The sequence below is a fragment of the Festucalex cinctus genome, chromosome 21, assembly GCF_051991245.1.
Source record: "Festucalex cinctus isolate MCC-2025b chromosome 21, RoL_Fcin_1.0, whole genome shotgun sequence".
Classification (NCBI taxonomy): Eukaryota; Metazoa; Chordata; class Actinopteri; order Syngnathiformes; family Syngnathidae; genus Festucalex; species Festucalex cinctus.
In genome coordinates this window covers 6,489,773-6,517,549 of record NC_135431.1, presented here as the reverse complement: position 1 = coordinate 6,517,549, position 27,777 = coordinate 6,489,773, and the positions used below count along the sequence as shown (strand labels likewise).

General features: G+C 38.7%; 1 protein-coding gene across 1 annotated transcript; it reads left to right on the top strand.

Moving 5' to 3' along the window:
* The first annotated feature begins 383 nt into the window (after positions 1-383).
* On the top strand, positions 384-27,724 carry kif26bb (kinesin family member 26Bb). Its single transcript, XM_077511300.1, has 15 exons — positions 384-610; positions 817-1,170; positions 4,932-5,339; positions 7,401-7,516; positions 8,045-8,216; positions 10,960-11,163; positions 12,567-12,660; positions 14,557-14,828; positions 16,210-16,390; positions 16,536-16,683; positions 17,753-17,912; positions 18,849-21,801; positions 23,213-23,365; positions 24,928-25,078; positions 26,248-27,724. The coding sequence occupies exons 1-15, from the start codon at positions 551-553 to the stop codon at positions 26,300-26,302; spliced, it is 5,481 nt and encodes a 1,826-aa protein (XP_077367426.1). The 5' UTR covers positions 384-550; the 3' UTR covers positions 26,303-27,724.
* The last annotated feature ends 53 nt before the right edge of the window (positions 27,725-27,777 follow it).

Genomic DNA, 27,777 nt, shown 5'->3' with positions numbered 1-27,777 from the left:
AAGTCCAACCCCAGATTTGTGTGCTTCCTTTTGGAATTTAAATCCATTTTCAAAGCTGTAAAATTAATCAACAATAAGAAAAGCAGTAAACTGTCGAATCTGTTAGACGTTTTTCTCCTATGATGCTGTTTTCATGTAAAATGCTTATTTAAAATTATTATTTTTTTGTATTTTACTATCTTTAATTTGTACAACGATTTTTTTTTTATCTGGTATGTATGCAAGACGTATTCTTAAATGTAAAGCTGTGTTGAACTGTGTTAATAAAAGCATTAAAAAAAAATGTAGCTCTTTGGCGCCGCCCTGAGGAGTTCTTGAATAGCGACACGGTGTGGAAATCCACGAGCGTTCGGCGGTGCGCTCATTCCATCTCCGACGCTGTTACCGTCATCCATCCCAAGTGTCCCGCACACTTTTACTCCGGCTCATTCTCGACCAAAACCACAATGGGAGGAAGATTCTCGCTTTTGGCGAATGGAGCTGTGGAAAAATCAAGCCAAAGTGCATCCAGCCTTTGTTCGGATATCGTTTTAAATATTAACAAGTTGTCATGTCATCTCTGACAGGAGGGAGAGAAAGATTTACTACCTCTACTAGAGGAACGCGTTTGGTAAGTCACATTTTCTTATACAAAAGCAGTTATTTTATGCATTTCCCCCCCAAAAAAATAATATTGTTTGCTTTATAGTTTACATACGCAGTTGCATGTTTCGCTATAGAAAACATTTGGGTGTGGTTGCAGTCTACGTCGATTATATCTAATTTGCCGCCGCTAGAGCCCACATACATCCTTCTCATAATTGTCTTATTTCTCAGGACCTTATTAAAGTGCAGCATCACTGCGAGTCCTCCCGAGTTTGCGCAAGTATTAAAGGGAACGATTGCGTCTCCCGTCCTAACGAGCGTCCCACTCCAGAGGGTGCGGGAGGATCTGGAAGCGACCCGCATCGGAACATGTACCACCCCAGAGCAGAGGCGGTCCCGTCCTACAGGACTCTCCCTGGTTCCGTGGGAGAGCGCATCATGTCCTTGAGCAAAACCCTGCACAGAAATCCTGGTCTCGGGAGGTGTGAGAGGAAAGATGCGTGCTGTGAAAGATGCTCCGCGACCCTTGTTGCTCTCAAGAAACAAGCTCTCAGCTTGTCCGTGCACCATCACTTCTCCTGCAAGGTTAGTAGGTCTAAACTTGTCTTCAATCCACACATAACTTAAATCATGTCCAATTTATAATTGGAAAAATCAAAGTCAGCCCATTTTAGACGCAAATATCAACAACAACAACCCAAGCACATTCATGAAAGGAAAAGTGGAGCCCCTCGAGAACTATCAGATCCTGCAGATGGTGCTCTGCCAATTTTGGATAGCCTACGTATCAACATTCAACAATTGCATACTCATCTATTTTGCAGATTTCTCCCCCACTCATTACAAATAAAGACATAAAATAAAGGGATCATTTTTAAAGGGATACTTGACTCATTTGGTTATTTTCAGCAGTAAGAAGTTAATCTTTGTAGAACTAATTTGATGTCATACATCACATGACCAAACCCAGAAAATATGGGAGCCGTGATTGGTCGCGTTATCTGTGCTCTAAACACCTGTGATGTCATTTTCAGTCGACAGCAAGTGACAAAATGTGTTTTTAAAGGTATTAATTCCTACATGAAAAAAATAATGGCATTATCAAATTAATTCTTAACAAAATATTAACTTAAAAATGGGAAAGTGAGTCATGTATCCCTTTAAAGTTTTTTGTTTTTTTTTACAAAATTGAATTAATCACCATAACCATTAAACCTTGAATAATTACACAAGCACCCCCCCCCTTTTTTTTTTTTTTTTTTAAATGGGGAAAGCAGTCAAAAATGTTCTTTACAATAATATGACCAATTAGACTAAACAAAGCATTCTGATTAGTATTGCATTTGTGGAATATGAATTAGGCAGCAAAATCCACCATTTTCATCCATCTCAAGGGTCGGCCATTTTGCCACTTGCTGTCCACTCCAAATGACATCACAGTTGCTCTGGCAGACTCGGCTCATGTAATGTACAGTATTGCTTAAAAAAATAAATTCTTGATACTCAGTTCTTTTTATTCATTTATCTTTCAACTTCAATTAAAACTGAAATTTTCATATAATTTATATTTCAATTTACTTCAAAAGCATTCAGCTTAGCATTCAGCTTTCAGCATTCCCACGCAATTTCTCCAGAAATTGCACTTAGTCTAGTTTCTTTTCTTTTTGTTTGAGGAAAATTGGCAACTAATCTTGAAGGCGGCAATAAAAAAAAATGTGTTAGTGTTCTTGCGGCCTCACCAGTGACAGTTTTCCTTCAAAACAAAGGCCCACTTACCCGCATCCTTAGGTCACACCACTAGCATCTATCATCCACACTTCAATTGACAAAGTAGACGAGTGCCATTCCTGTGCAAGTGGCTTCAAACGGGCGTAAATAATTAATCTCAACATCCCTGTGTCATGTCCTCAAGTTTCCCCTTGGAGGAAAGGCTATTTATTTTTGTCTTCCTCAGTGGGATGGTCCATGTTTTTAGACAGAGACCGCACACTTTAGAGGCACTGGGCTGAGGTCATGTGTAATAATCAGATAAGCCAGATAGCAGCTTTATTGATTCGAGCACCGTTTCTCTACAGCGTCAGTGAGTTGCATCATCCTTTTATAGAAACGCAATCTGGCTAAAGTGGGCCGCCTTCACAAGGTTCGAGAAACTCGTTGCACTTTTCATGGCAGCAAGAATTCAATGTATGAAGTATGTTGCTGGTATGTTAAAGCCGAAATTTTGAATGAACAGTGAGTCTGAGAATAACTGACAAAGGTGAATAGAGACGAATGTCCCCATTCCTTTTTTAATTGGTAAAATAACTCACTGAAACAGAACAAATTTGCATTAAAGCACTTGATGATGTTTAGTAGGGGTGTGAATTGCCTCGTACCTGACGATTCGATTCGTATCACGATTCACAGGTCACGATTCGATTCGATACCGATTAATCCCGATACGAATTTATAAGTCGATTGTTGCGATTTTTTTTCATTCAAATTTAGAAAATACTAATCAGTAAGCTTGTAGAGTGCAAGATTTATATGAAAATGTATTATTTATTTATCTGAAATTTCAGTCTTATAGAGGTTGTAATCTGTTTCATGTTTAAACAACAGCATTAAAATAAAATATTAAGGCTTAATGTTCCGTTCATATAACATTCTTCCATGCTTAAGGTGTGAATCCTAAAAAAAAAAAAAAAAAAAAAAAAAAAAAAAAAAAAAAAATCGATTTTGCCTATTATTGAATCGATTCGAGAATCGCGCGATGTAGTATCGCGATATATCGCCGAATCGATTTTTTTTTTTTTTTTTTTTTAACACCCCTAATGTTTAGTCTCCAACGTTTTTTTTTTTTTCTTCTTCAAAAGCTTCTGCGCACCGTCTGTTGTCCACTGAGGGAATTTGGGTCACTGTCAAAGTGAACTCGCATGCCCAGGATGGGTTGGACAGATGACAAAAGGCAAGATGGAAGAGAAGTGTATGCACGCGTGTGTGCGTGTTTTTGTGCGGTCAAGGGCAGAGCAAATGACTGACATAGACACAGTAGACAGTTAGAGTCCAACTCTTTTTTTATTGTTTTTTTTTTTACTTTTATGACGTGATTGCACACAACCATGTCTAGATTTTTGAATGGATTTGCATAATTTGCTTCATTTTCACACACAAACAAACCCCAATTTCAATGAATTTGTGTAAAACGTAAATAAATAAATAAAAAGAATACAGTTTTCCTTCACTACTTTACAGTTTACTTATTGTGGATTTTTATTTGGTTCCATTTATGCTGCTATTTTTGTCCTTTTTTTTTGTAACATTTGAGTAAATAAAAACTGCTTTCTTTGATTCAACACAATCTATTACATTTTAAAACAAAATATAGAATATTTGGTAAATTAAGAAACATGTATGTGATAAGTTAGAAACAAATGTTGACATTTTTCTACTTTTAATTCTTAGCAAGTCAGTGTAACTGGCGACATATTTTTAGACCAGACCACAGTTAATAAGGCCAATAGGGAGCCACAGCACTGACAATAAAATTTGGTATTGGGAAAAAAAAAAGTCATTGTGGAAAAAGCTGCATTGACATTGAAACGAGTATTGGCATTGTAAAATGTTGTATTGAAAAAGAAAATACAGACATAAAAAAATCAGCAGATTTTTTTTACTCTTTCTTTTTTTTTTTTTAAAGTCCCGCCCCCAACCCCGCCCACCACGTGATAAAACAATGCCAATAAGTAGAAATTGAAAAAAAGAGAAGTGAAACTGAAAACCAGAGAGTTGAAATTGAAAACCTTTGACACTCACACACGTTTTATTAATGTCTGTGTTTTTTTTTCAATACATCCTTTTATAATTCCAATACTTGTTTCAATGTCAATGCAGCTTTTTCCACAATGACATTTTTTTCTCTCATTGAGATTGGCTTTTTAAATGTGCGGATAACAATCCAGATGTTTTATGATGAGACAACAAATAAAATAAAAAATTCAAAAGTGGACTCATCACACCACAGCACACTTTTCCACTTTACGGTAATCCAGCTGAGATGAGCTTGGGCATGACGTTTGCTCCACATTGAAGAGCTTTAAATTGCATTTGTTGTTTACAGATTTGTTCACAATTTAACCAATCAACTTGTTTACCTGTGGAATGCTCCAAATAGGCAATTTCAGCATTCCTCAACTTTCCTAGACTTTTCTTTTTTGGGGATATATCAAATTCAAAATAAGTGAATATTTGCATGTTTGTACCGTCAACAACAACAAATTTAAAACTGTTTAATGACAAGTTTTTTCTTAAGTGACGACTCCAGATAGCTAAGACCGTGAATTCTATCTGTTTCTCAAATTCTATAGGATACAAGTGACTTGTGTGCATTTCTTCAAGACAACCTCCGCGTCCACAGCCGGTCCACCACAGAGTCCAGAGACAGAGGCAGGGAGTTGGGTGAATGCGCCACCTGCGGCACAAAACTGAACCAGCTCAAACGCGAGGCGGTGCACTTGGCTCTGAACAGGGGTCATCAGTTATGCAGCACCAGGAATGCTACACTGCTCGGACAAAGTAACACGAAACTCGGGGACAGATCTGCCTCGCAACCTCATGGCTTGAATCATTGCCCTCGGAGCCCCAGAACGCCTCAGAGAACCCCGCAGACCCTCAGGCGGAGGGTAGCCAAGCCCCCCAACCAGGATATGGACCGCTGGGTGGAGGAGCAGCACCGTGTGGCTCCTGATGGCGTCACTTTTTATCCCCATAATCAGGTATCCCTAAAAGCCTTTCCTTAACACTAAATCAGACATCAGTCCCTCATGTGATCCCTCTTTTAATGAGCTTCAGGGATAATGTACATCTTTATGAGTGCATGTCAGCAAAGCGATGATTTATTAGTCGTACTCACAGCCAATTCAGATCTCATGGCTGCAGACGTTTTCATAAGTACTTCTGCTAATGGAATGAAATTGGGGCGTGATTTAACCTTGTCATAAAACGCAGCAAGTCAAAAAGGCTCTTGTGATCAATAGTAGAGGCGGTCCTATTTAAAAGGGTGGACAGTGAGATATAAATATGCATTAGCTTGATAGAAGTCACACTTGATTCAAGGTCCTGTGTCCTAAAAAAACAAAACAAAAAAACATTATGACTATGACCATTTTATTTTTCTTTACCAACACCATCTAATTGAATTGCATAGCAACAGTACACTATAAGTGTGCACATTTCCTGAAGAAAATGCACGGAAAACAGACTGGTCTGCTGAGTAGCAACAAATCAATAGTATATTATTATGCGGATATGATGGAATCATGTGAAAGGAGAGCAGTTACAGAGTGTAGACATTGGATGGCAGCAAGGAAATGGGATGCAGAGAAAGTGGGAGTGTGTGGCGAGCTAATGAGGAAAAAAATGGCTGAAGGTATTTACACTTACTGGTCAGAACATTAGGAACGCCTGCATAATGTAATGCAATACAAACGCGGAATGAAACAAACAAACAAAACAGGAACAACAGTTTCCACATAGATAGTAATGCTTAGCTTCTTATTGTTGATTATAATATTTTACCGGTTTTATTTTAATGAAAAGGTAATGTGTAGAAGCTGCTGAATGAGCGGAGAGCTGCCTTTCGTCGAGATGACCGCCATTTTGACTTGTGAGCTCAGAATTGTCAATTAGTCTAATGGACACTAGCTAGCACTCTGCCCCACTAGCTCATTAGCCTACGGACCGCAAAACGGCATCAGAGTCGTCCAATAAGCTCCCGCCTCATTTGGTTTAGTGTGTCGGTAACATAGCGGTCTAGAAAGGTTAGCTAGCTAGCTAGCATTTTAGCCATGCCCCAAAACCTTGGACAACTGTAATTGACAATTCCAAGTTTACGTCACAAGTCAAAAAACGGGTCTTATGCTGCATTCGAGGAAGGTTTGATGTCAGATTTACTCCGCTCGGCGTGTCCCAGTTCCGCCCTCAAAGCGTTTGTAAACAACAAAAATGGCTGATTCCTATAACTTGTTTGTTGTGCTGGTTAACGCAGTCATGTGTTTGACTAGTATAGCAATATGCCTGGTTGGTATGCTTGTCACAGGCAAAAGCAATACAACACGCCGTGGAAATTGCGGAAATATCAGAAATGTCCAAATGTTCGGAATTGTCAATTGTGAAAAAGAATTGAATGTCACACAGTATCTTATTATCTTATTAACACATTCACTGCCAGCCCAGCAAAAATGCATTATTTGACGTCTTTTTCCGTCAATGGCAGTCAATGAGTTTAGATGAGATGTAACCAAAATTGACGGATTTCTAAGCAAAATTTGCCTTAAAAAAAGAAAAAAGGAAAAAAGGATGCTGCAATATAATCACAAAATATATTGGCACATTGTGTTTAACACATTCACTGCCAGCCCAGCAAAAATGCATTATTTGACGTCTTTTTCCGTCAATGGCAGTCAATGAGTTAAGTAGTATCTTAGTCTTAGTATCTTAGTAGTATCTTAGTATCTTATTAAGATTTAACAGCGTACAAATGTAGCCATGTAGCTAATTTATCTGTTGTGTGTGTGTTATACTATATTGAACTACACTATGTGTTCAATTTACTGCATCATTTTATCTTCCGAGTCACGTTTTAACGCAGACAATACACATTCGGAGCGTTTACAAATGATTCCTCGCACTCCGCAGCCGCCATGTGACTAATGGTGTACGTTTAACCCAGTGTGCCCCACTTAGACTAACACGTCATGATAATAGTACCATTAGGACCGGGTGCTTGAGTGCAATTACACGTTTGGATTTTTAACATACAGCTCTGTCCGTGGCAGGCTTCAGACAATGGCGGGTTAAGATGTACTGATATTGTACACACTAGCTCCAGGATCCCTCACCTCTCCAGGGTGGTGACCATCGCAAACACCGCTGCCATGTCCTTTTTGGCCAGGTAAATGCCTCTTTAACTCATTCCCTCCCAGCCATTTTCACAGAAGCAATCCCCTTCGCTCCCGGCTGTTTGAATGGATTTGTTGTGTCCTATTGCTATCAAAACATGGAACCTACCAAAAGAAAGATTAAAGTCTCTTCTTTCATTATTTCATCAAAAAAAAAATTTATATATTATTTCGTTTTGCGACAATTAGCATTAGAATGTAGCCAAGCTTTTTTTTTTTTTTTTTTTTCCCAACATGGCCCTGGTTGATTTCTTATACTCTGCTGCCACCTGCTGGCCGTTTGTGTAATAACTACAATTTCTTCAACCATTCTTTGCAGTTGGGAGGCTGCATGTTTGCTCTAGCATAAAAAAACTTATAAATACGTCTTTGGGACACTTAAAACATTTAACATAGAACGTATTTATACGTCTTTGGGAGCAAATGAGTTAATAACAATGACGAGATATGACTATGTTTATTGCACATATCAATTGTGCTACAGAATGTTGGCGCTACGATACTTCTCACTTTCCCTACAGGGCAGCAGAGAAGCTCAACCTGACATCGAGGAGAAAAGGCCAAGCTTCCGACGCAGCTCCTGCTCATCTCTCCAACAGTTTTAGGGATCTGATCCAGAAAAACCCTCCTCTTGTCCCCCCCTGTCTGCTCCAAGCTGCTATCAGAACCAAAGACTCGCCCAATGTTGGCAAGGTAATTGACATCCTTATTTAATGAAGGTTCTTTGTTAACAGTCATACCAGTTCCTTAAATTTAGAGCTATCAAATGACTACTGCGAGGGTCCTGCTACATGCTTTGTGCCCAAAACATCAACAACATCCACTAGGACCCAATCAATCAGCGTCAGTTGGGCGCACCCAGTGAGAGTCTAACCAGTGTTCGCGGCCAAAACAATCTCTATTTTTGGTTCTTGTTCTTGGCAGCAGAGACGCATAGAATAAAATTCAGTACATTGCTCATAACATTAGTGCATGTTGTGGTGTTATTGTCGATCCTCGTTTCAAATCTGCATATCATCTGCTCTCTAGAGAGAAATAAGAATAAATGTAATAATAATGCATATATTTCTGGAGAATGGGGTCAAGTTGCATTTTACAATTGAAAAAAAAAATGTGCAGAATTTCACGAGTTATTTCAGGTTAAAGATTAGATAGCTCTTAATGTGAAAAGTAAAAATGCACTGAGCTGTCACCACCGTTTTACAATTATGCCATCTAGTGGCATAAAAATGACCTCAACACAAATCAATATCACACTAGTTTTTTTTACAGTATTGTACATCTTTTTCATTTTAACTCAATTTTATGAATGATTATGAAATTACTGTATCAATAACTAAAATATGCAGCCATATTTCTATTATTTTATTTTTTCCCACTTTTATGTTAACAAGAGTATGAAAAAATGTTTAACGTACATTTTATTGTCCATTTAGAACAGATATAAAATTTGCGATTAATCGTGGGTTAACTATTGAAGTCATGCAATTAAATACAATTAAACATTTTAATCACCTGAAAATCACCTGGTTTCAATGTAAAATGTAATGTGTGGATACAAATAGCAATATTGGTGCACTGGTGGTGCATCTTTCCAAGCGCCATTCCAAACCACAAATGCCATCGTGTAAGCATTATTAGCAGCCATATTGAATTGTAAAGACATCACGGTCAATTTGGAGGGGATCCTGTATCACCCCCCCCGACCCCCCCTTCTCCATGATGCAATGTTAGGTGGCGCTAATGCCTCCATCTTATTCTCTCCTTCCCCATCCTTTTTTACCATTGGGAAAAGTGGGCTAGATCAATATAAGAGCGGCCTGCTCGTCCTTGTCTCATAGACAGACTCTTGGCTTGAGTCTAGAATTACAGATAAAGGCTCAGATTTTTGAGCCTGCCCCAGCTGCCTGAGCACTCAGCTCCGTTGTGCATCTGCGTGCTAGATTTCATGCGTGCGAGAGCGAAGAAAAACATTTCGGAGATGTTTCAGCGTCTGTTGAATAATTGAACTCACATAGAATTTGACACAGGTTCAATACGGTTCGGTAGACACTTACTGCATACATTATCAAAATTATGAGGAGGAGAGAAGAAAAAAAGAAATATCATGCGGCAGCATGGATTTCAAATAGTCACTGATTGATGATGTCATCCGGCTGCTGCACTTGACTGAATGTCCTACATCAGTTTAACATCTCTTTACCTTCATTCTCTGGATTATCCTTTGTAAGCTACTCATTCGATTAGCCAAGTCGACCGTATATGAGCCCGTGAGCCACGTTAAGTGGCTGTCAGTCAGGATTGAACCAAATTTAAGACTCTCTGAGCACCTTCCCGTAAACCACTGCATTAACTAATTAATGTCATGACATGTAGAAAAACAGAGAGGGCGGTTTGCATCGCCATCTACAGCTGTGAGTGAATGCATAGTTCTGCTAGCTGCGCTAATGAAATCAGTTCTTTCAGCCTGAAAGCTGTAGTTTACAATATTTTGTTTGTTTGTGGATACAAGATGTGTGCGATGAATCAATAGAAAACACTGACTGATTTTGAATTCATTAAAACACCAAAATATTCAACCAAACTATACTGTAATTCTGGCTAATAAAAATCAGCTCTCTAAATCAGGGGTGTCCAAACCACGGCCCGCCGTCCATTTTTTAGTGGCCCGCGACATATGCTAAAAATGTCATTTGACTCAGTTCAAATAAAATAAAAACAAATATGTTTGGAGCTGGTCAAAGTAAGACGGGAAGGTGTCGAAAAACACAGGTGCTATTAAAGGTTATTTTAGTTAACTAAAAATAACGAAAAACTAAAATTCAAAAAACAATTTCGTTAACGAAATAAAATAAAAACGAAGATGCTTTTTAAAAAAAAAGAAAACTAACTGAAGCTACATTTTATGTTTACAAAACTAACTAAAATAAAACAAAATATAATTATAGCAAAAATGTCCTTCGTTTTTAGTCTTTGGTAATTAATTGAACGCATGAGCATTTGGGGATGATTTTAAATGTGATTTTTAGTAGATTTCTTTGGAAACCGGAATAATGACGTCATGCCCATGGTGTTTTTTAAATATTGCGCACAAGTAATACACATTAAAAAAAAACTAAAACTAATACTGAAACTAACTAAACTAAAACTAAGCATTTATTAAAGAACTAAAACTAAGCAACTAAAAATATTTGGCTAAGTGCTTTTTTTGAGCACCTGTGTACATTCTGAGGAAATTAAACGTTGTGGTTCTGCATATTTATTTGAATATTTGTCACGTTTGCTGTCATTAAAAATCCATAGGCAAAAGTGTTAAATAGCTAGTCAAATGGAAACGCAATTGAAAAGTGATAAGAAGTGAAAGGATCTAAGGATCTCCTGTTGTAGTTCCTGTTATAACATTAACCTGGTTTATTGTTTGCCTTTTTGTTTACAGGTCAAAGTTGTGTTGCGAATCAACCCAACAACAAACGAGGGCCACCCTCCAGTTCTCCACGTCGACCCGACCAAGAAAAGAGCCATTTTATTAGAACCCGTGTGCCAAAGTCCACCACGGGCTAAAAAAGCCTCCAGCAGGGACGGCAAAGATCTTCTCAAGGCTTTTCATTATGACGCTGTCTATCCTCAAGACTGCAGTCAGGTTTGGTGCTCCTTCCTCATCACTAAATAACACTTTCATGTGGATTTTGAATATTCCACTCGACGCATATTAATACTGATTTATGTTAATGGAAGTTTTGCTATTCTCTGCACGCAACAAATGGTTTTCTGTCTATCTGACGACTTGGAAAATTATGGGGTCCGGATAGCTCAATTTGCAAATCAATGGATTATATTCAAGACTGTCTGCACCTTGCAACTTCTTTACTTGAACAAAAAAAAAAAAGAGTCCACTTTTTTTTCACTCAGAAATTCTAAGTACATTTTACAAGGAGAGTTTTGAGGACATTTGACCAATTTATTATTATTATTATTATTTAAAAAAATGCTACTCAAGGCTTGAGGAACAAACAAACAATCTTCAGATTGGGAAACAGCCACTCTACCACCTGAGCCATGCAATTCCTGCTGTGTGTTAGAATATTGATGGTATCAGGCGGAAAAGAGATACAATGCTGCCATCTGCTGGCCATAGTTAGTGGGTGTTTTTGATTCCACAACCCATTGACCAGGCAGTACTGCACTTAGGTGTTGCACTTCCCATTGATTAAAAACAAAAAAAACAAAACAAAACGTAGTTGACATCATTTAACGTTTATGGCGGCATACATCCTTATTCTACTAGTCTTTATTAACTCATTTGCTCCCAATAACGTGCAAATACGTTGTTTTTTTTTAGTTTTAAGTGTCCCAAAGACATATTTATAGGTTGTTGTTTTTTTTTTTTATGCTAGAGCATACAGAAGGCTTTGATGCAGCCTCTCAACTGCAAAGAACGGTTGCAGAAATGGTAGTTATTACACAAACGGCCAGCAGGTGGCAGCAGAGCAAAGGAGATCAACCAGAGCCATGTAGAAAAAAAGCTCAATTACTTACAATTTTAAATAGATTTGTGAAAACTGATGAAACGTAGCTCTCTTCTAATGCTAATTGCTGCAAAACGGAAACAGATAGAAACATACTTTTTTTTTCCCTGATGAACTTTAATTGTTCTTTTGATAGGTTCCATGTTTTTATAGCAATTGAACACAATATTCTGTGGGCCTTGCAGTCAAAATTCAGTAAAACAGCCGGGAGCTAACGGGATTGCTTCTGTAAAAATGGCTGGGAGGGAATGAGTTAAACATTTATGGTGGTAAAAAGAGTTAAACAACTTTTAGTAAGATTTACTTAGAATTTCTGAGTGAAAAATTTTTTACTAGTTTTTTTCAAGTAAATATTCTTTTTTTTTTTTTTTTTAAACAGTAATGAGCTCTGCTTCCACTATTTAAGCCCAAGGGAATTTGACAGAGCAGACAAGCATCCCTTCCAATTGAATGTGCTATTTCCCTGCAGAAATGAGTCATAAAATATTTTCTGTCTCCTGTCCGTCCTTCTGACCAGACTGAGGTGTGCGCAGGCGTCTTGGCTGATGTCATCCGCTGCGTGCTGAGCGGCAGCGACGGATGTGTCCTGGGCTTGGGGTGCGCCGATGTGGGTGAGTAATGGCTCGCTGCGAGGGGCCGCGGGTTCAAATTTAAAATGAGAGTGGGATGCTTTTATCTCCGTTCAAGGACCATTCATCCATCCCCCCCCCCCCTCTTAAACCTTAGTCCCACTCCTGTTGTCATCCATCCTTCCCTTACCACTTCAACCCCTTCTCCATTTTTTGCCTGCGTCCTCAATACCCATCTCGAGCCCTCTTTGCTTCAATTGAACAATTTTGGATTTGGAATGACAGAAAAGTGCTGCTGTTTAAAATCCTCTTCACCCAATCCATTCATGAATGACATTACACTGAAATATCTAAAAGTAAAGCATCCCATAAATGATAGACACTCAAGCATAGAGCACACACAAACACTTTTTTATTGTATTTTGGGGATGCTCTGAGCGCAGAGGGGATTGTAAAGAAAATGGACGGTAAAATGTTGCTATTAAAGATATGGGCCCTGCACTTAGCCTTGCTGAGAGCATGTTAGATACTGTTGAACACACATATACACACACACATGGGGGTAAGGGCAGGGTCTCCTTGGAGCTTCTTTCTCACATGAAGCCACTCTCCGTAAATGAATTAGTCGGCCGATGCAGACTACACGTGGCCCGCAGCCGAGGGGTATCAATCTCCTCCACAGAATACTATTCTGTCTGAATAACAGACAGTTTGGCCCCTAATTGGAATAAACCAATTGTCTTATCCTCATTCAATTAAATGTCTGGATGAGACAAACGGGTAAAAAACAGGCCTGTATTTTTAACCGGATGCCGGGAAAAAGTGCATGATGAAGTGCAGTCGGGCGTTAGTTCATAAAAATATGTTTTGTTAAAAAAAAAAATATATCACTTATGTATGCAGTTTATGTATGCAGGTCCAGAAGTATTTTGAAGTGACATGCAGTAATTGTTAACATATGGACATAATTTTTAAAGTGCATATATCATGGAAATTGACTTTTTAGCGGCTTGTATAATAAAAACAAATCCCAGTAATGCATGCCCACCCATTAAGTGTGAAATTTAGCAGCCAAGTAAGTCTTTCATCTACCTATTTCTAAGGGGGTTTTACATAATATTATTACGGGTGTCAAAATTAGTGTCTTAATTTTGAGCTAATTTAAAGTTCCTTTAGCACCACAAATGTTTATCTATTTATTTATTTATGTAATTATTATTATTATTATTATTATTATTATTATTATTATTATTAATTAATTAATTAATTAATTAATTAATTAATTAGTTAATTTTACTGGGGGAATTCCAGTCGCAACACAGCTGACACATGCATGTCAAAATTTAGCAGTAAAAAATTTCATAATAATGCATATATTTGTGGAGACTGGGGTCAAGTTGTATTTTAAAATTTTAAAATTGTGCAGTTACTTCATGTTAAATATTACATAGCTCTTAATATGAAAAGAAAATTTGCTGAGTTGTCACCGTCTCACAAATGCAATTATGCCATCTAGTGGCAGAAAAATGTCCTCAGCACAAAGCTACAGTATATCACACCTGTTTTTTTACAGTATAGTACATCTTTTTAATTTTAACTCAATTTAATGAAATATTCTAAAATTACTGTATGAATGACTAAAAAAATTTGGCCATATTTCTATTAGTTTTTTTCCTCACGTTTATGTTAAGAGTATGAAACTGAAAATAAATAAATAAATAAATAAATAAATAAATATATATATATATAGTACATTTTACCGTCTATTTCGAACAGTCAATGCATATATTCATACTCTACTGTATGTCTTTTTATGGAAATACTATTAATATGATTTTTTTTGTGCTGACCTTAAGTTAATAACACAAATGTGAAAAATAAAATGTCATGATTCCTCGTGTGTTCTAATGCATACACAATCTCTGTTGCCTGCCACAGGCTCCTGGTCCAGCATGGTCGGAAATGCCGAGAGCATCCACAAGCTTGGGCTGATCCCATGTGCCATCTCCTGGCTGTACAGCGCCATTGAGAAGCGGCGGGAGAAGACGTGGACGGATCTTACTGTATCCGTATCTGCTGTGGAACTCTGCTGCGGAGAGGAAGACACTCTGAGAGATCTACTCGGGGAGGTGGCCCCTTCTTTGGGCAACGTACAGGACAGCCCAAGAGCCCACATTCGGCTCCAAGAGGACCCCATCCATGGGATCCAGGTAGAAAGAGAAATCTTGTCATTTTGGAGTAAATTCTTTTGGAATGTCTAACAGTCTGAAGTGGTCTTCTATGACTATTATAACTACTACGACGACTAGTAAAAATAATAAGAATTAGGGATCGATATCGCTGCCGATACCAGCCTTATTTTAAGTTATCGGTGCTCGTATCGGCCGCCATCTAGTGGCCGTTTTACGATCAAGACCGATAATTGAGAGGAATAGCAAATTGACATTAATTTCATGCAATTTTAAGGAAAAATGCTTCATTGGGATTTATAGATCTCTCTTTAAAATTATCTGACATTTTTTGGGGGAGAAGTTTATGTACTAGTGGTATCGGTATCTGGTATCGGTGACTACTCAAGAGTTGAGTTGAGTATCGGTATCGGTCTAAAAAAAAAGTGGTATTAAACATCCCTAATAATAATAATAACAATAATAATAATAATAATATTTTTTGTATAGCACTTTTAAAAAAATGTGTTTACAAAGTGCTTTTACTTTGTACAAACTAGAAAAACAAATTCCAGACAATTAAATGCAAACTACCTAACCACTTCACAGTAGCACCACAAACAGTAATAATAGCAAAAATAAATAAATAAATAAAATAAATAAATAAATAATAATAATAATCATCATCATCATCAGTGGTAAATAAAATCGGGCCTAAAACTGAACCTTGTGGTACACCCCAGATAAGTGTAGAAGTGACTGAGCAAATGTTCACTCTAAAAGACAAGAGTTAAAACTAACTAACTAACTAACTAACTAACTAACTAACTAGAAATGCATGGCCAGAGATGGTTGCATTATGGAGTTCATTATAACTGAATATCATTTGGATCTTCTCATGCATACATATTATACTGTACAACGAATTAAAGTGTTTACATTGCTATGTACTCTCAGCAAATTATTTGAAGTCTTAAATTGAAAGTGCATTCACAAAAAAAAAAAAAGTCAAATAACGATCAGTGGTTAGAGTGATCGGCTTGCAAAGTTGTGGGTTCAATCCCAGCCCACTGTGAGCATGTTAAAGTGTCCTTAAGCAAGATCTTGAACCCTCATTTGCTCCTGATGATGTCATCAGTAGGTGAATGAGTAGTCAAAATATAAAGTCCCTTGAGGACCTTACAATGTGGAAATCGACTTTTTGCTGGTGTCGATGATTATATTGTATAATACTTGATGTAAGCCGGATAGTCGACTTCTCACAAAATGTTTCCCACAAAACTGATACTTTTGACACATTTTCACAGATGAAGCATTAAATGGATTGCTAATTGCTAATGTTATATTTGAGAAGACATTCTTGCAATGATGGCACAATTCCTGTTTCTGCATATACAGGTGACAATATAGTTTTCCGTTTCAGCTCCGGAACCACAATCGGGTCAAAGCACCAACTGCTGAGCGGGCCGCCTCCCTTCTGGATGTAGCCATTGCAGCACGCCGGCACAATGACTTCACCACCTTCTTGTCCCACAGCTCCATAATGTTCTTCACTCTGCACGTGCAACCCCCTCGCACACAAGAAAGCAGCACCGTTGGGAAAGGTTAGAATCAAATATTTATATACCATAGCAGCTCCTACCAGGCAAATTAGATGGTTCTATATTAATTATAACCTAAGCTTATTTAGTTCAGTTTAACATTTAATAACGATTTCATGTTTTCTATTTTTACGTAAAATTCTTTCAGGTTCACGTGGTCCAACCAAGTTGACCATGATTGATGTCTGTAGTGGCATGAGGGGCGGGGTTGGATATATCAAAAACAAACTTCCGCATTCAGACCTGGGCCCTGTTGTTTTGTCACTACTAAGTGGACATAAAACCATCCCAAAAAAGTAAGAACTTTTAACATTTTTGTTACAGTTTAACTGTCGTTGAGCCGTTGTATCAATGTATGAATGTGCCATGTGGGGAAATCTGTCTGATATTGACCAAATTTGGACATTGGTTAACACATTCACTGCCAGCCCAGCAAAAATGCATTATTTGACGTCTTTTCCGTCAATGGCAGTCAATGACTTAAAATGAGATGTAACCAAAATTTATGGATTTTTAAGCAACATTTGCCTTAAAAAAAAAAGGAAAAAGGGATGCTGCAATATAATCACAAAATATATTGGCACATTGTGTTTAACACATTCACTGCCAGCCCAGCAAAAATGCATTATTTGACGTCTTTTTCCGTCAATGGCAGTCAATGAGTTAATAGGGATGTCACGATAAGGGCAATATCGTGATATTAAAACTGCCACAATATTGTCGTCGTCATGTTCACAATATTTAAAAGGAACACATCTGTTCAAAAAGTCAGGTTGATTTCCATTTATGCAGTTCTAGCACCCTCTAGTGGCTTTTTTATTAGTGCAATTTAATTTTCATTAGGGATGTTTTGGCCTTCTATGTTTAAAATCTATGCTAATTGTAAGATGAAGGGGAACCGAATTTGCTTGTGAAGCAATCGATGTGTGCTTGCATTAGCAAGTAAGAGCCTCAATATTGTTATTAGAGATTGTAGGTGGTTTATATGCATTGCTGTTATGTACAAAAGCACAATATTGTGCTTTTTTTTAGTATGAGCTCTCTTTTTTTTTTACAATATTGTGATCTTTTTTAAATATCGCCAACGCCCACAATATCGTGATAATATCGTATCGTGACCTTCATATCGTGATAATATCGTATCGTGACGCCCGACAGTAACAACAATCAGATAACCAAGTTGCAATTGAGTCGCTAGCTTAAAAGGCGACGTTTGTGCTTCTTCTGTCTCCCATGTGGCTATTTCATTGGATATATATTATGAATGCAGTATTCACAAGACAGTGATGTTGTGTATTGTTGATAAAAGACAACATAAGACTGTATAAAATGAAAATGACATGTAATATGTCTGTGTCTGTGCAGGGGTAGTAAGCTAACGATGCTTCTTCGGGAGTCTTTGAGTCATGCTAACTGCCACACCACAGTCATTGCTCAGGTTGCCAATTCACTGGCGCAGCTACACGAAACCACCTCCATCATCCAGCTGACTTCTCGCATCCGCAGGTCCCAGAAGAGGACAACGGTATTACACGTTATAAATTCACTAATTTTACTCATTTTGAGGTGCGACTGTATGAAAGGAGTTTGCTAAAAGATGGAACATATCCCTTCTCGGTATGTGTAGAAAATAAAGCTAAAAACAACACTCTCTTTTGAAATCTTACTTGAGAAATAAATAAATAATGACATAATGGTCTAAGATCAAACATTTTTGCTCCCGCAATCGACCTGTTTTTGGGGCGAGGGGTCGAACCCACGTCATGACCACGTCTCTGGTTTGGGAGCACAGAGCGCTACCGCTGAATACTGTGCCGCCAACACTGCTCAGCGCCTTACTTGAACACTCAGGAAGTGAAGTATGTAAAAAGCTGACATACTTTTTAAAAAAAATAAATAAAAACAAAATGTTTTTGAAAAATATTTAACAGTGATGATATATACACACACACACACACAAAACACACCTTTTTTAATTGTGCATTTTAAATCTGTTTTAAATGTACAATAAAATAAAATGTACAATATATATCATCCAGTTTTTCATACTCTTGTTAACATAAAAGTGGAAAAATATGTTAACCTATGCTTGTATCTGTTAGTTCATTGATACAGTAATGTCACAATAATTCATAAAGTTAGTTTAAGTTTTAAAGTTAAAAAGATGTAATGGACTGTAAAAAAAAGAGAAAAAAAAAGAAAAGAGTGTGAAACATTGATTTGTGTTAAGGTAATTTTCTGCCATTAGAGGGCATAAGCATTTAATGTTAGACATTGATGGCAGCACAATGCAAGGGGTGGGCGTTAATTTAGCATTAAAAAAATTGTGGCAGTAAAGGAACTTTAAATTAACTTGATATTAACACACTAATTTTGATACCTGCACAGATGATATATGTATTTCGTGTCAAATATAGTCCGATACTAAAATTAACCTTGCCTATGTATCTTTGCTCAACAGCAATCCAGTTCATGTTCACCTAGTGGCAGAAGTTTGACAAGACAAAAGAGAGGCCCTCCATCTTTTTCCCTGCGAGCTTTCCACTCCACAGATGAGGTTGATGTTGATGTGCAACATTTCCGTCTCCGCGGGGAGCTCGATGAACACTCCAGTAGTGACCAGTCCTGTGATACAGTCATCCAAATAGACTCTGATGGCTTGATCCAGCCGAGAGCTCCCCCAAGGTTAGCAAAACCGGAGTTTGTGCCCATTATACCCTCCTTACATCCAAATAAGGCTGACACGGACGACCCGGAGTTTACTGCTTTGCTCCAAGAGCTGCTGAAAATCCCCAAACTCCATGCAGAGAAGAAGAAAGATGACACTCAAGGGCAGAGTGAAACGCTGAAAGCCGAAATGAAGAAGCCAGAGAGGGACTGTCTTAAATGCGACACGTTTGCCGAGCTTCAGGAGCGCTTGGGCTGCATTGATGGAGAGGAGACAACGGATTTGCTGAAGTCCGCCTCAAAAGGGCCTCCTGTTACCGATGTCACACAAAAACCACAAGAGACGGGGAAACAGGCTGCTACAGAAGAGGCACCGCAGATGTTGAAACAGGGGCCAGGCTGCACTCGGACTTTGGGTCGAGAGAAACAAACAGATGGTGCCTTTCATGGGGACAATTTTCAGAGAGAGGACTCTGGTCTTTACGATTGCGAGGAGTGCAGTGCGACCAGTTCCAGCGAGGAGCCACTGAATCAAACTCTCAATCGAAACGTGACTAGTCGCTATCAGTTGCCAAAACCTGGAGCAATTCAGTCCGCTGAAACGCTAGCTTCTCAATTTGTAGACGTCAAAGTTGAGGGCGTGGCTGCTAACCGTTCCCTTCAACCTACGGAGAAGCCGGAGAATCACGAAGCAGCTGTCTGGCTCAAAACAGACAAAAGGACTTCACCAGTTGGAAAGAGTTTACCTGCGTCTCCCCCGTCTCCTCCCTGCACCTCTTCAAAACCGCGACTTGACGACATCGCGGCTAGCGAGCCCAAAAAGGACGCTCGGGAAATGACAGCAACCATCACTGTAACTGTTCAACAGCCGCTCGATTTGAAAGGTCAAGATGAACTCGTCTTCTCCATGGTGGAGGAGGTGACCATTAGCGGCACACTTGACAGTGGTAGGACGGGAGGGAACATCATTTGCATCAAAGATGCTGCCCGGTCAACGGCACACGTGCAAGGCTCTGCAGGATCACAACCGATCCAAATCATAAGCAATATAACTGAAGACTCTGCAGCAACAAATCCGACGAATGCCGCACAGAGCATGACGGCGGATATCGAAAAGGTGCGGTATTCCTCAAGAAGAGAAAGATCTCTCCCGTCATTTATAAATCACATGCTCATAAATGCCGATGAACATTGCGATGTCAACGAAAGACAAAGAACTGCGACTAAAATAAAATGCCCGGAATCAGCTTCAGAGACTCACATAATAAAGTCAGACAAAATATGTAACTCGAGCTGCAATCTGGTTCCTCGTGACAGAACGGCCTTGGAAAATGTATCTTCTCGTAACGACACAATGTGTGGCGAGAGGTTGAGAGATACAGACAACAGGGAGCATGTTTACTCCATGAACCCTCCAAAGGCTTTCCTCGGGGACGAGTCGACTCGCAGACGTGTTGGGAATAGTACGATAATTGGCGTTTCTTTAGGTTGCCTGGAAACGGGCGTCGAGTCCTTTAATACAGGTAGTCTGCCTCGAAGTTGGCTAAACGCCAACCGTCACATGGCAGATGGCTGTGGAGACACAAGGGGGGTGACATCATCCACTCCGTGCAGCCCCGGGGTGACCCTAGAGAGGAGGCGAGGCAAGCAGCCGTCCCCGTTGAACCACAACCTCCGCAACGCGTCTTCGCTGAAATATGAAACAGACTCCAAGCAGGAGGCTAGGAGACCTCTCAGAAGGGGTGTTGGTTCACTGTTTGAGACCTCAAAGGTTGGCATGAAACATGATCACATGTCTGGGAGGATGATGTCACCCTTGGAGGAGAGTGGCAGACATTTTAGTGCCAAAATTGATCAGGTGACAAGCAAATCCCTCGGGAGGAACTCAAGTGACTTCCCAGTTTTTGACAGGGGAAGTAGCAGCACCTCTCCAAGTTATAATGGGATCTCCAAGAAAGGTTCTGATGGTTTTGGCAAAAGTGTTCACAAAGGAAAGAGTGTTGGGGATTGTACAATACCAAGAGCAAGCAGAAGCTCCAGAAAGACTCGCCAGAGTCATAATCCCATCCCTCCTGAAACTATAATTCAATCCAGGCCAACACATTCAAAGCTGTCCGCTGTGGGGAAACTAAAAATGGTTTGTCCCAAAGTGCGTCGCCTGTCTGCCCCCAGCATCAAGAACCTTAGTCTACCCCGTAAAGGCCTGCAGCAGTCCATCAACCGGAGTGCTAGCCTATCCCCGGACAGCAAAACTGTTAGCATCGAGAGGACTTCCTCATTTCTCTCCTCTTCCCCTCCAGCCTCCTTCCACTCCATCAGCCGCACGCCCAGTCAGAGCTCAACATGCTCGTCCACAAAATCTGCCATTCAGGGATTCACCAACGGCCGCATATCAGACTTCTTAAAGGAAAGGCCCGCCAGCCCCACTTCATCAGGACCGGACCCAGCGGGCTCCTTTTCTTCTCCGTACAGCCAAGTCACCTCTCCCCGGACGCCCCCTCACATGAGTGGTCATGCAAGCGACACCACGAGTGTCCTGAGCGGCGATTTGCCACCGGCTATGGGTAAAACGTCGCTGTATTTCTCAAACAGGAACAGTACTATGAGCAGCGGTTATGACAGCTTGCTGAGGGACAGTGAAGCCACAGCAAGCAGCACGTCGAACAGAGATTCCGTGAGCGACAGGAGCGGCTCCCTTCTCAGAGAGGCTCACGGTAGCAGATCATCTCGGCGGAGAGGCAACACAGGTACAAAACGCATTCCAAGTTGGAGGTTGTGGGTTTGATCTCAATTAATAGAAATTCAATTACAATTTCAACTAGACTAAGTGCAATTTCTGGAGAAATTGTGTGGGAATGCTGAAAGCTGAATGCTACTAGGTCAATGCTAAGATTTGAATCCATGTGGCATGCTTATGAAGTAAATTGAGAGATAAATTATGAAATTATGACCTCCTGGTTACTGGACAATGCACTTTACCAACTTTGCCACCGAGCAGTATCAGACACTCAGACACTCCACAATTACAAAATCAGCGTAATTATAAAAAAAAGATTATTAATACAAATTTTTGAGTTGTTTAAATTTATTCATTTGCACATTTTTTTCCCTCAAAACATTCAAAACAACTAATTTAATAGATGCTGTTTCACCCAAAAGGATCTTTCACAATTATAGTGTTTCAAACAATTTTATTTGTCTTAATATTTTTTGTTTTTTTACATTTAAACATTTTCTTGTTTTGTACAAAAAAAATAAAAAATAAATATATATATATATATATATATATTTTAATAATTGTGATTTCAAATATTGCCAAAATAATTGTGATTATTATTTTTTCCATAATCGACAGCCCTAGTTTGGAGTTTTGTTTTTTAATTTGGTTGGTTTTGATTAGTTTTCAGGGTGGTTCTGTTAGTTTTTATTCGTTTTTGTTTTTTAGAAAATATGCTTGCTTTTAGTTTGAGTTCGTTTCAGTATTAGTTTTTGCATTTTTTTTTTGCATTATTAGAATTTAACACAAAAAAGGGTTAATTATAACTACATAAAACACTAAAATCAACAACTGTTTTGTTTGGTATTCAAATTTATAATGCATTCCAGACAACAATTTTGCCAAGAAATGTTGCAAATGCGGCTCCTGACTGTTAACTACGCTCAAATATTGAAAAACCTCATAATAGTTTCATAGAAATGATTTTACTGTAAAAGACTGCTGACATTTTATATCAATTAATGAATAGAAAAATCCTCCCACCCTACCACGTTGTGATGTGAATTGGAGATGACATGTCTGCGGAATGCAGTCAGATCAAGCACACATAGTGACCAGGAAAGCCTTACATTGCCAGAAGTCATATCATTAATTTATGAATCCAACAGTTCACTCGGTAATGGAAGTTAAAATGCAAAATCAGGTTGCACTTGGCTCAGAAAATAAAAAGGGTGTGAAAATCTGTTAAAAAGTGAAGGAGCAGAAAAACAAGAGACAAAGGAAGGTCCAACATGGGTGCATTGGGTTATGTCTGTGTTGTTCAATTACACCATAAAAATGCTAAATTTGAAGATGTTTTTTTTTGTGTTTCAAAAATTGGCAGAAAAGAATGCAAACAGCTCAGCGTCGTTCTCATGCTGTTCATTCATTTCTGTTGGTAGGCACTCACCCTCGTCAACTTTCCAGTGACACGCCCCTCGCCACAAGACAACCATCTAACAGTCTGCTGTCTCGCTGGGCGGATCGCGCAATCCCAGAGAACTTGGATGTCAAAGTATACGAGATAGATCATGTGCGACGGATGCAGAAAAAAGGTCGGGTTTGTTATTACTGGTGTACACCATAAGATACAAAGTAAAACATTCTAAAGGTGAATCTTTGATCATTTTTTGTTTTTGCTTTAAAAATTATTAATAGCAACTACTGAACATTTCCTATTGGATCATTTGGCTGTATTAATGATTGTACATTAACACAAACAAATATACAATCACAGTAAGAATCAAATTGGAAACTTTGTAACCCAGTAAACTTCTGCTTTTTAATCCATCAATTGCGTTGAAAGAGTGCTGGGAACAAAAGTTGAACACTGACAAGATTTGTATTTGTATTTGTAAATAGTTTGAGATTCAAGATCACGATCCAATATGTTTATTTGTCATATGCAGAGTAGAATAAAATAAAATAAAAATAAATGGCAGCACTGTGAGCAATGAAATTCTTACTTTTTTAGCTTCCCTCCACCCATAAAACAATTCAAAAGATTACAAAAAAATTAATTAATTTTAAATAATGAAAGAAATACTGAAGGGCGTAGGCAATGTACAAAACAACAAAACCCAACTGGCCTTGCATAAGTAAATATTAATTGAGAGTCGAAAATGTGCTCCGAAGCGCAATCTGCTGCACATGGTGACGTTATGTCCCCATGACGAGCGGGGCTGGCCCCATGAGACCGCTGCCTGCCTCCACCACGCTCAAACGTTGCCTCTTGATGCATTTTTAATGGCCACATGGTGGGGAATTGGGTCAATGTGCAGCAAAGAACAAAGAGCTCAACATGTTGTGGGCAAAGGCCTGAAATAGGATTTTTGTACAGAATGTTGTATTTCTTTTAAAAAAAAATAATAGCAATGTTGTACATAAGCATAATAAGCATGATTTGATTTGAAGTTGTTGAGTGGCTTGGATGGAGACATTAGAGACCTTTTTTCAGTCCCCAGTGGGCTTGTCTGATGTCTTTATTGGACAGAGAGTGGAGGGGGTTGCTGTTGTTCTCAAGTGTAAAGTGCGTGTGTGGGTTCGTTGGGGGGTGTCAGACTCCTTGACCTACTTATACAGAAAGACAAATTTAGGGTTCGGTCAAAGTGAGGCTCATATTGTTAACTCCCAGCCATTTTGTAAGGCCCACAGAATATTGTGTTCAATTGCTATAAAAGCAAAAGAAAGATTAAAGTCTCTTCTTTCATCAGGAAAAAAAAGTATGTTTCTGTCTATTTCCGTTTTGCAGCAATTAGCATTAGAAGAGAGCTAAGTTTCATCAGTTTTCACAAATCTATTTAAAATTGTAAGTAATTTAGCTTTTTTTTCTAGATGGCCGTGGTTGATCTCCTTTGCTCTGCTGCCACCTGCTGGCCGTTTGTGTAATAACTACCATTTCTGCACCCGTTCTTTGCAGTTGAGAGGCTACATCAAAGCCTTCTGTATGCTCTAGCATAAACCCCCCCCCCCCCCAAAAAAAAAAAACGTATAAATACGTCTTTGGGACACTTAAAACATTAAAAAAAAACGTATTTACATGTTATGGGGAGCAAATGAGTTAATTGTTCTCAGAAACCTGCAATATGAAATATGTGCAATATGAAAATGTTTTCAGGGTCTCACATGCTTGAGCGGCAAGCGGCAGTGTTTGGAGCTCATGCAGCGGACGATTACAGACGTCGGAGTCCGATCACACGGAATGAGCAGAGATCTGGAGCAGTTCGGACAGAATCTCGCGCAGGAGCGTACCATACAGAACCAAAACTGTGAGTGCGGGGATTTTCCTGGGAAATATGCAAAGTTACTCTCGAAAGTCACAATGTTATTTGTCATTGTTGAAGTTGTTATTGTTGCTCTTCCTATCAGTGGGAAAAAAAAAATGCTTAGCTGTGTTTCCTGCTCAGTCACAGATGGCTTGGCGTTAGTTTTCAGTCAGTCATTTGTTAACTCTTTGACCGCCAAAAACGTTTAATAACGATTAGCAAAATCAAGATGTATGCTGCCATAAACGTTAAATGACGTCAACTATGTTTATTTTGTTTGTTTTTTTAAATCAATGGGAAGTGCAACATCTAAGTCAGTGCTTCTCAATTATTTTCTGTCACCCCCCCCCCCCCCCCACACACACACACACACACCCACGCGACTATAAATAGTATCATTTGTCTATAAAATTCTTCTAAGCACACCTCTGCATAACACTTTATCCGTATTAACGTATAAGAGAATAAAAAAGGAACGAAATATGGACCAACTTACAACACAACAAAGAATAGCTTTATTAACTGTAACAGAATAGATTTAAAGTGCATCTGAAATTCAAAAATAAAATTAAATCCTTAATTAAACTATAAACATTTTTTGACCGACCATTTCAAACCATATGATACGGAAAAATAAAATTGCATAAAATCAATAAATAATAATGCATTCAAACAGATCACCAACATTAACTCAGGACCACAATATAAAAAAAAAAATTAAAACCTTTAACCTGCAAAACAAAAATATAAAATAATTTGTGCTGATTTTTTTTTTTTTGCTGTGTGGAAAGCGCGCATGCTGGGTGCAAACAAAACCCCTACACCACCGAGCGAATGCTCCCTGCGTACACTCTGCCAATAATGAGAGCGCCACTGCCCCCTAATGCAGTGGAGGTGCAATTGCACTTTATTCTAGGACAGTAAAAAAAAAAAAAAAAAATAAAAAAATTAAAAATCATGTTCCCCGAGGTCAAGCGCGCCCCCCTTAAAAAAAAAAAAAAAAAAAAATCATGATGGTACATGTGACAGGCTGTCAGCATCAAAGTGCGCGCACTCATTTACACCTCTCGAGAATAATCAAACAGCCCTCTCACACTCGCTTAGCAGCGCTAGCTACGTTAGCATTAGGTCTCCTGTTCATCATATGTACTCATTACATCACTGTCCTGCAGGCGACCTTTGGCTGAGTTTCGAGGTGGCCTCCCTGGAGCTCCTGGAGGACCTTGAGTAGATGACTGGACAGCTAGTGAAGAGGGAGACGATGATGACCTCTTTGGATGCCCTTTCCAGAAAAAAATACGTTTTAACAGCCAGAGAGCTGCCTGCGTTTCACACGGTAGTTAAAGTAAACCAGGTACACACTACATGTATGTTAACTACATAATTTTTGTGTATTATCACTTATTGGTCACCTTATTTGTTTTAGTGTAGTCTGATACGATATAATATTGTATTTTCCTGTAATAAATAAAGACATGCACTTACAATAGAGGAACTTTTTTTAAACCATTCTTTCAGCACTTGCATGTTTGATTTTATTGGCCAAAAATACTGTATAGAGGTGTATATATGGTTTATGATCTACTTCTACTGTATATTTTAAAGTTGTTGGTACAGTTGGTCATTTCAGCCGCTAATTTATGCACACTTGTGAATTTTATTTTATTTTTTTGTATCACTTTTGCTGTTTTCATCACTGAATGTACATTATTGTCAGTATATGACATTGTTTCTCTGTCTTGGCCAATTTGCCTTATTTGGAGAGGCACTGAAAAAAAACCTATTACGACACTCACTGTAGGCCGAAATGAATTTTTTAGTTTTCATTTATATGACAAGAGGGTTGGCCCTTTTGTGTTACTTTCCTATTGGAAAATCATTCATGACTTGCTGTACTGTATATACAGGTAGGCCCAAAAATATTGGGACAGTGACAAAAGTTTCATGATGTGGGGTCTGCATGACACCACGTTGGATTTAAACGGACCATTGAGGAATATTGTCTTCTGCCATATCATCAAAAAAAATCCAAGTGATCTTTGATGTTTTTGTTATTTTTTGTTTTTGTTTCACCCCTTTTGAGAGCTCCTTTGACAGCATGTTGTGTGTTCACAGCAACAGCTTCCAAATGCAAACGCCACACCTAGAACCGACTCCAGACCTTTTAACTGCATATTTGATGACAAGTTAATAAGGGAAGGGCCCATGTTTTTATTTTTTTTATTTTTTGCAGCCTTCTGAGTCAACTGTCCAATTACTTTTGGTCCCCTGAAAAAGAGACGGCTGCATTTTAAAGAGCTGTACTTCCTAAACCCCTGCTCCAATTTGGATATCAATACTCTCAAATTAAAACAGATAATCTGCACTTTATTTCTATGATTGTATCCTAAATATGTTTTTGTCAACAGCTAAAACAACAAAACTCGTGTCACTGTCCAAATATGTTTGGGCCTAACTGTACATTTTGGTGCTGAAACAATGAAATAAAATTGTGAAATAATATTGATGGTGAATGCAAAAAGGCTTCACACAATAGGACGGTTTGATATCTGCTTTGACGGGACACACTTGGGTAAATTCCTTTGTACAGGTCGTCGCTCAAAACCAAAATCTGCAAAAAATAAACTTCCTAACTTTCTACTGAACTGAGATTTGTGTGAAACATTGATGTTAGTTAGGGATGGGCGGGTACCGATACCAGG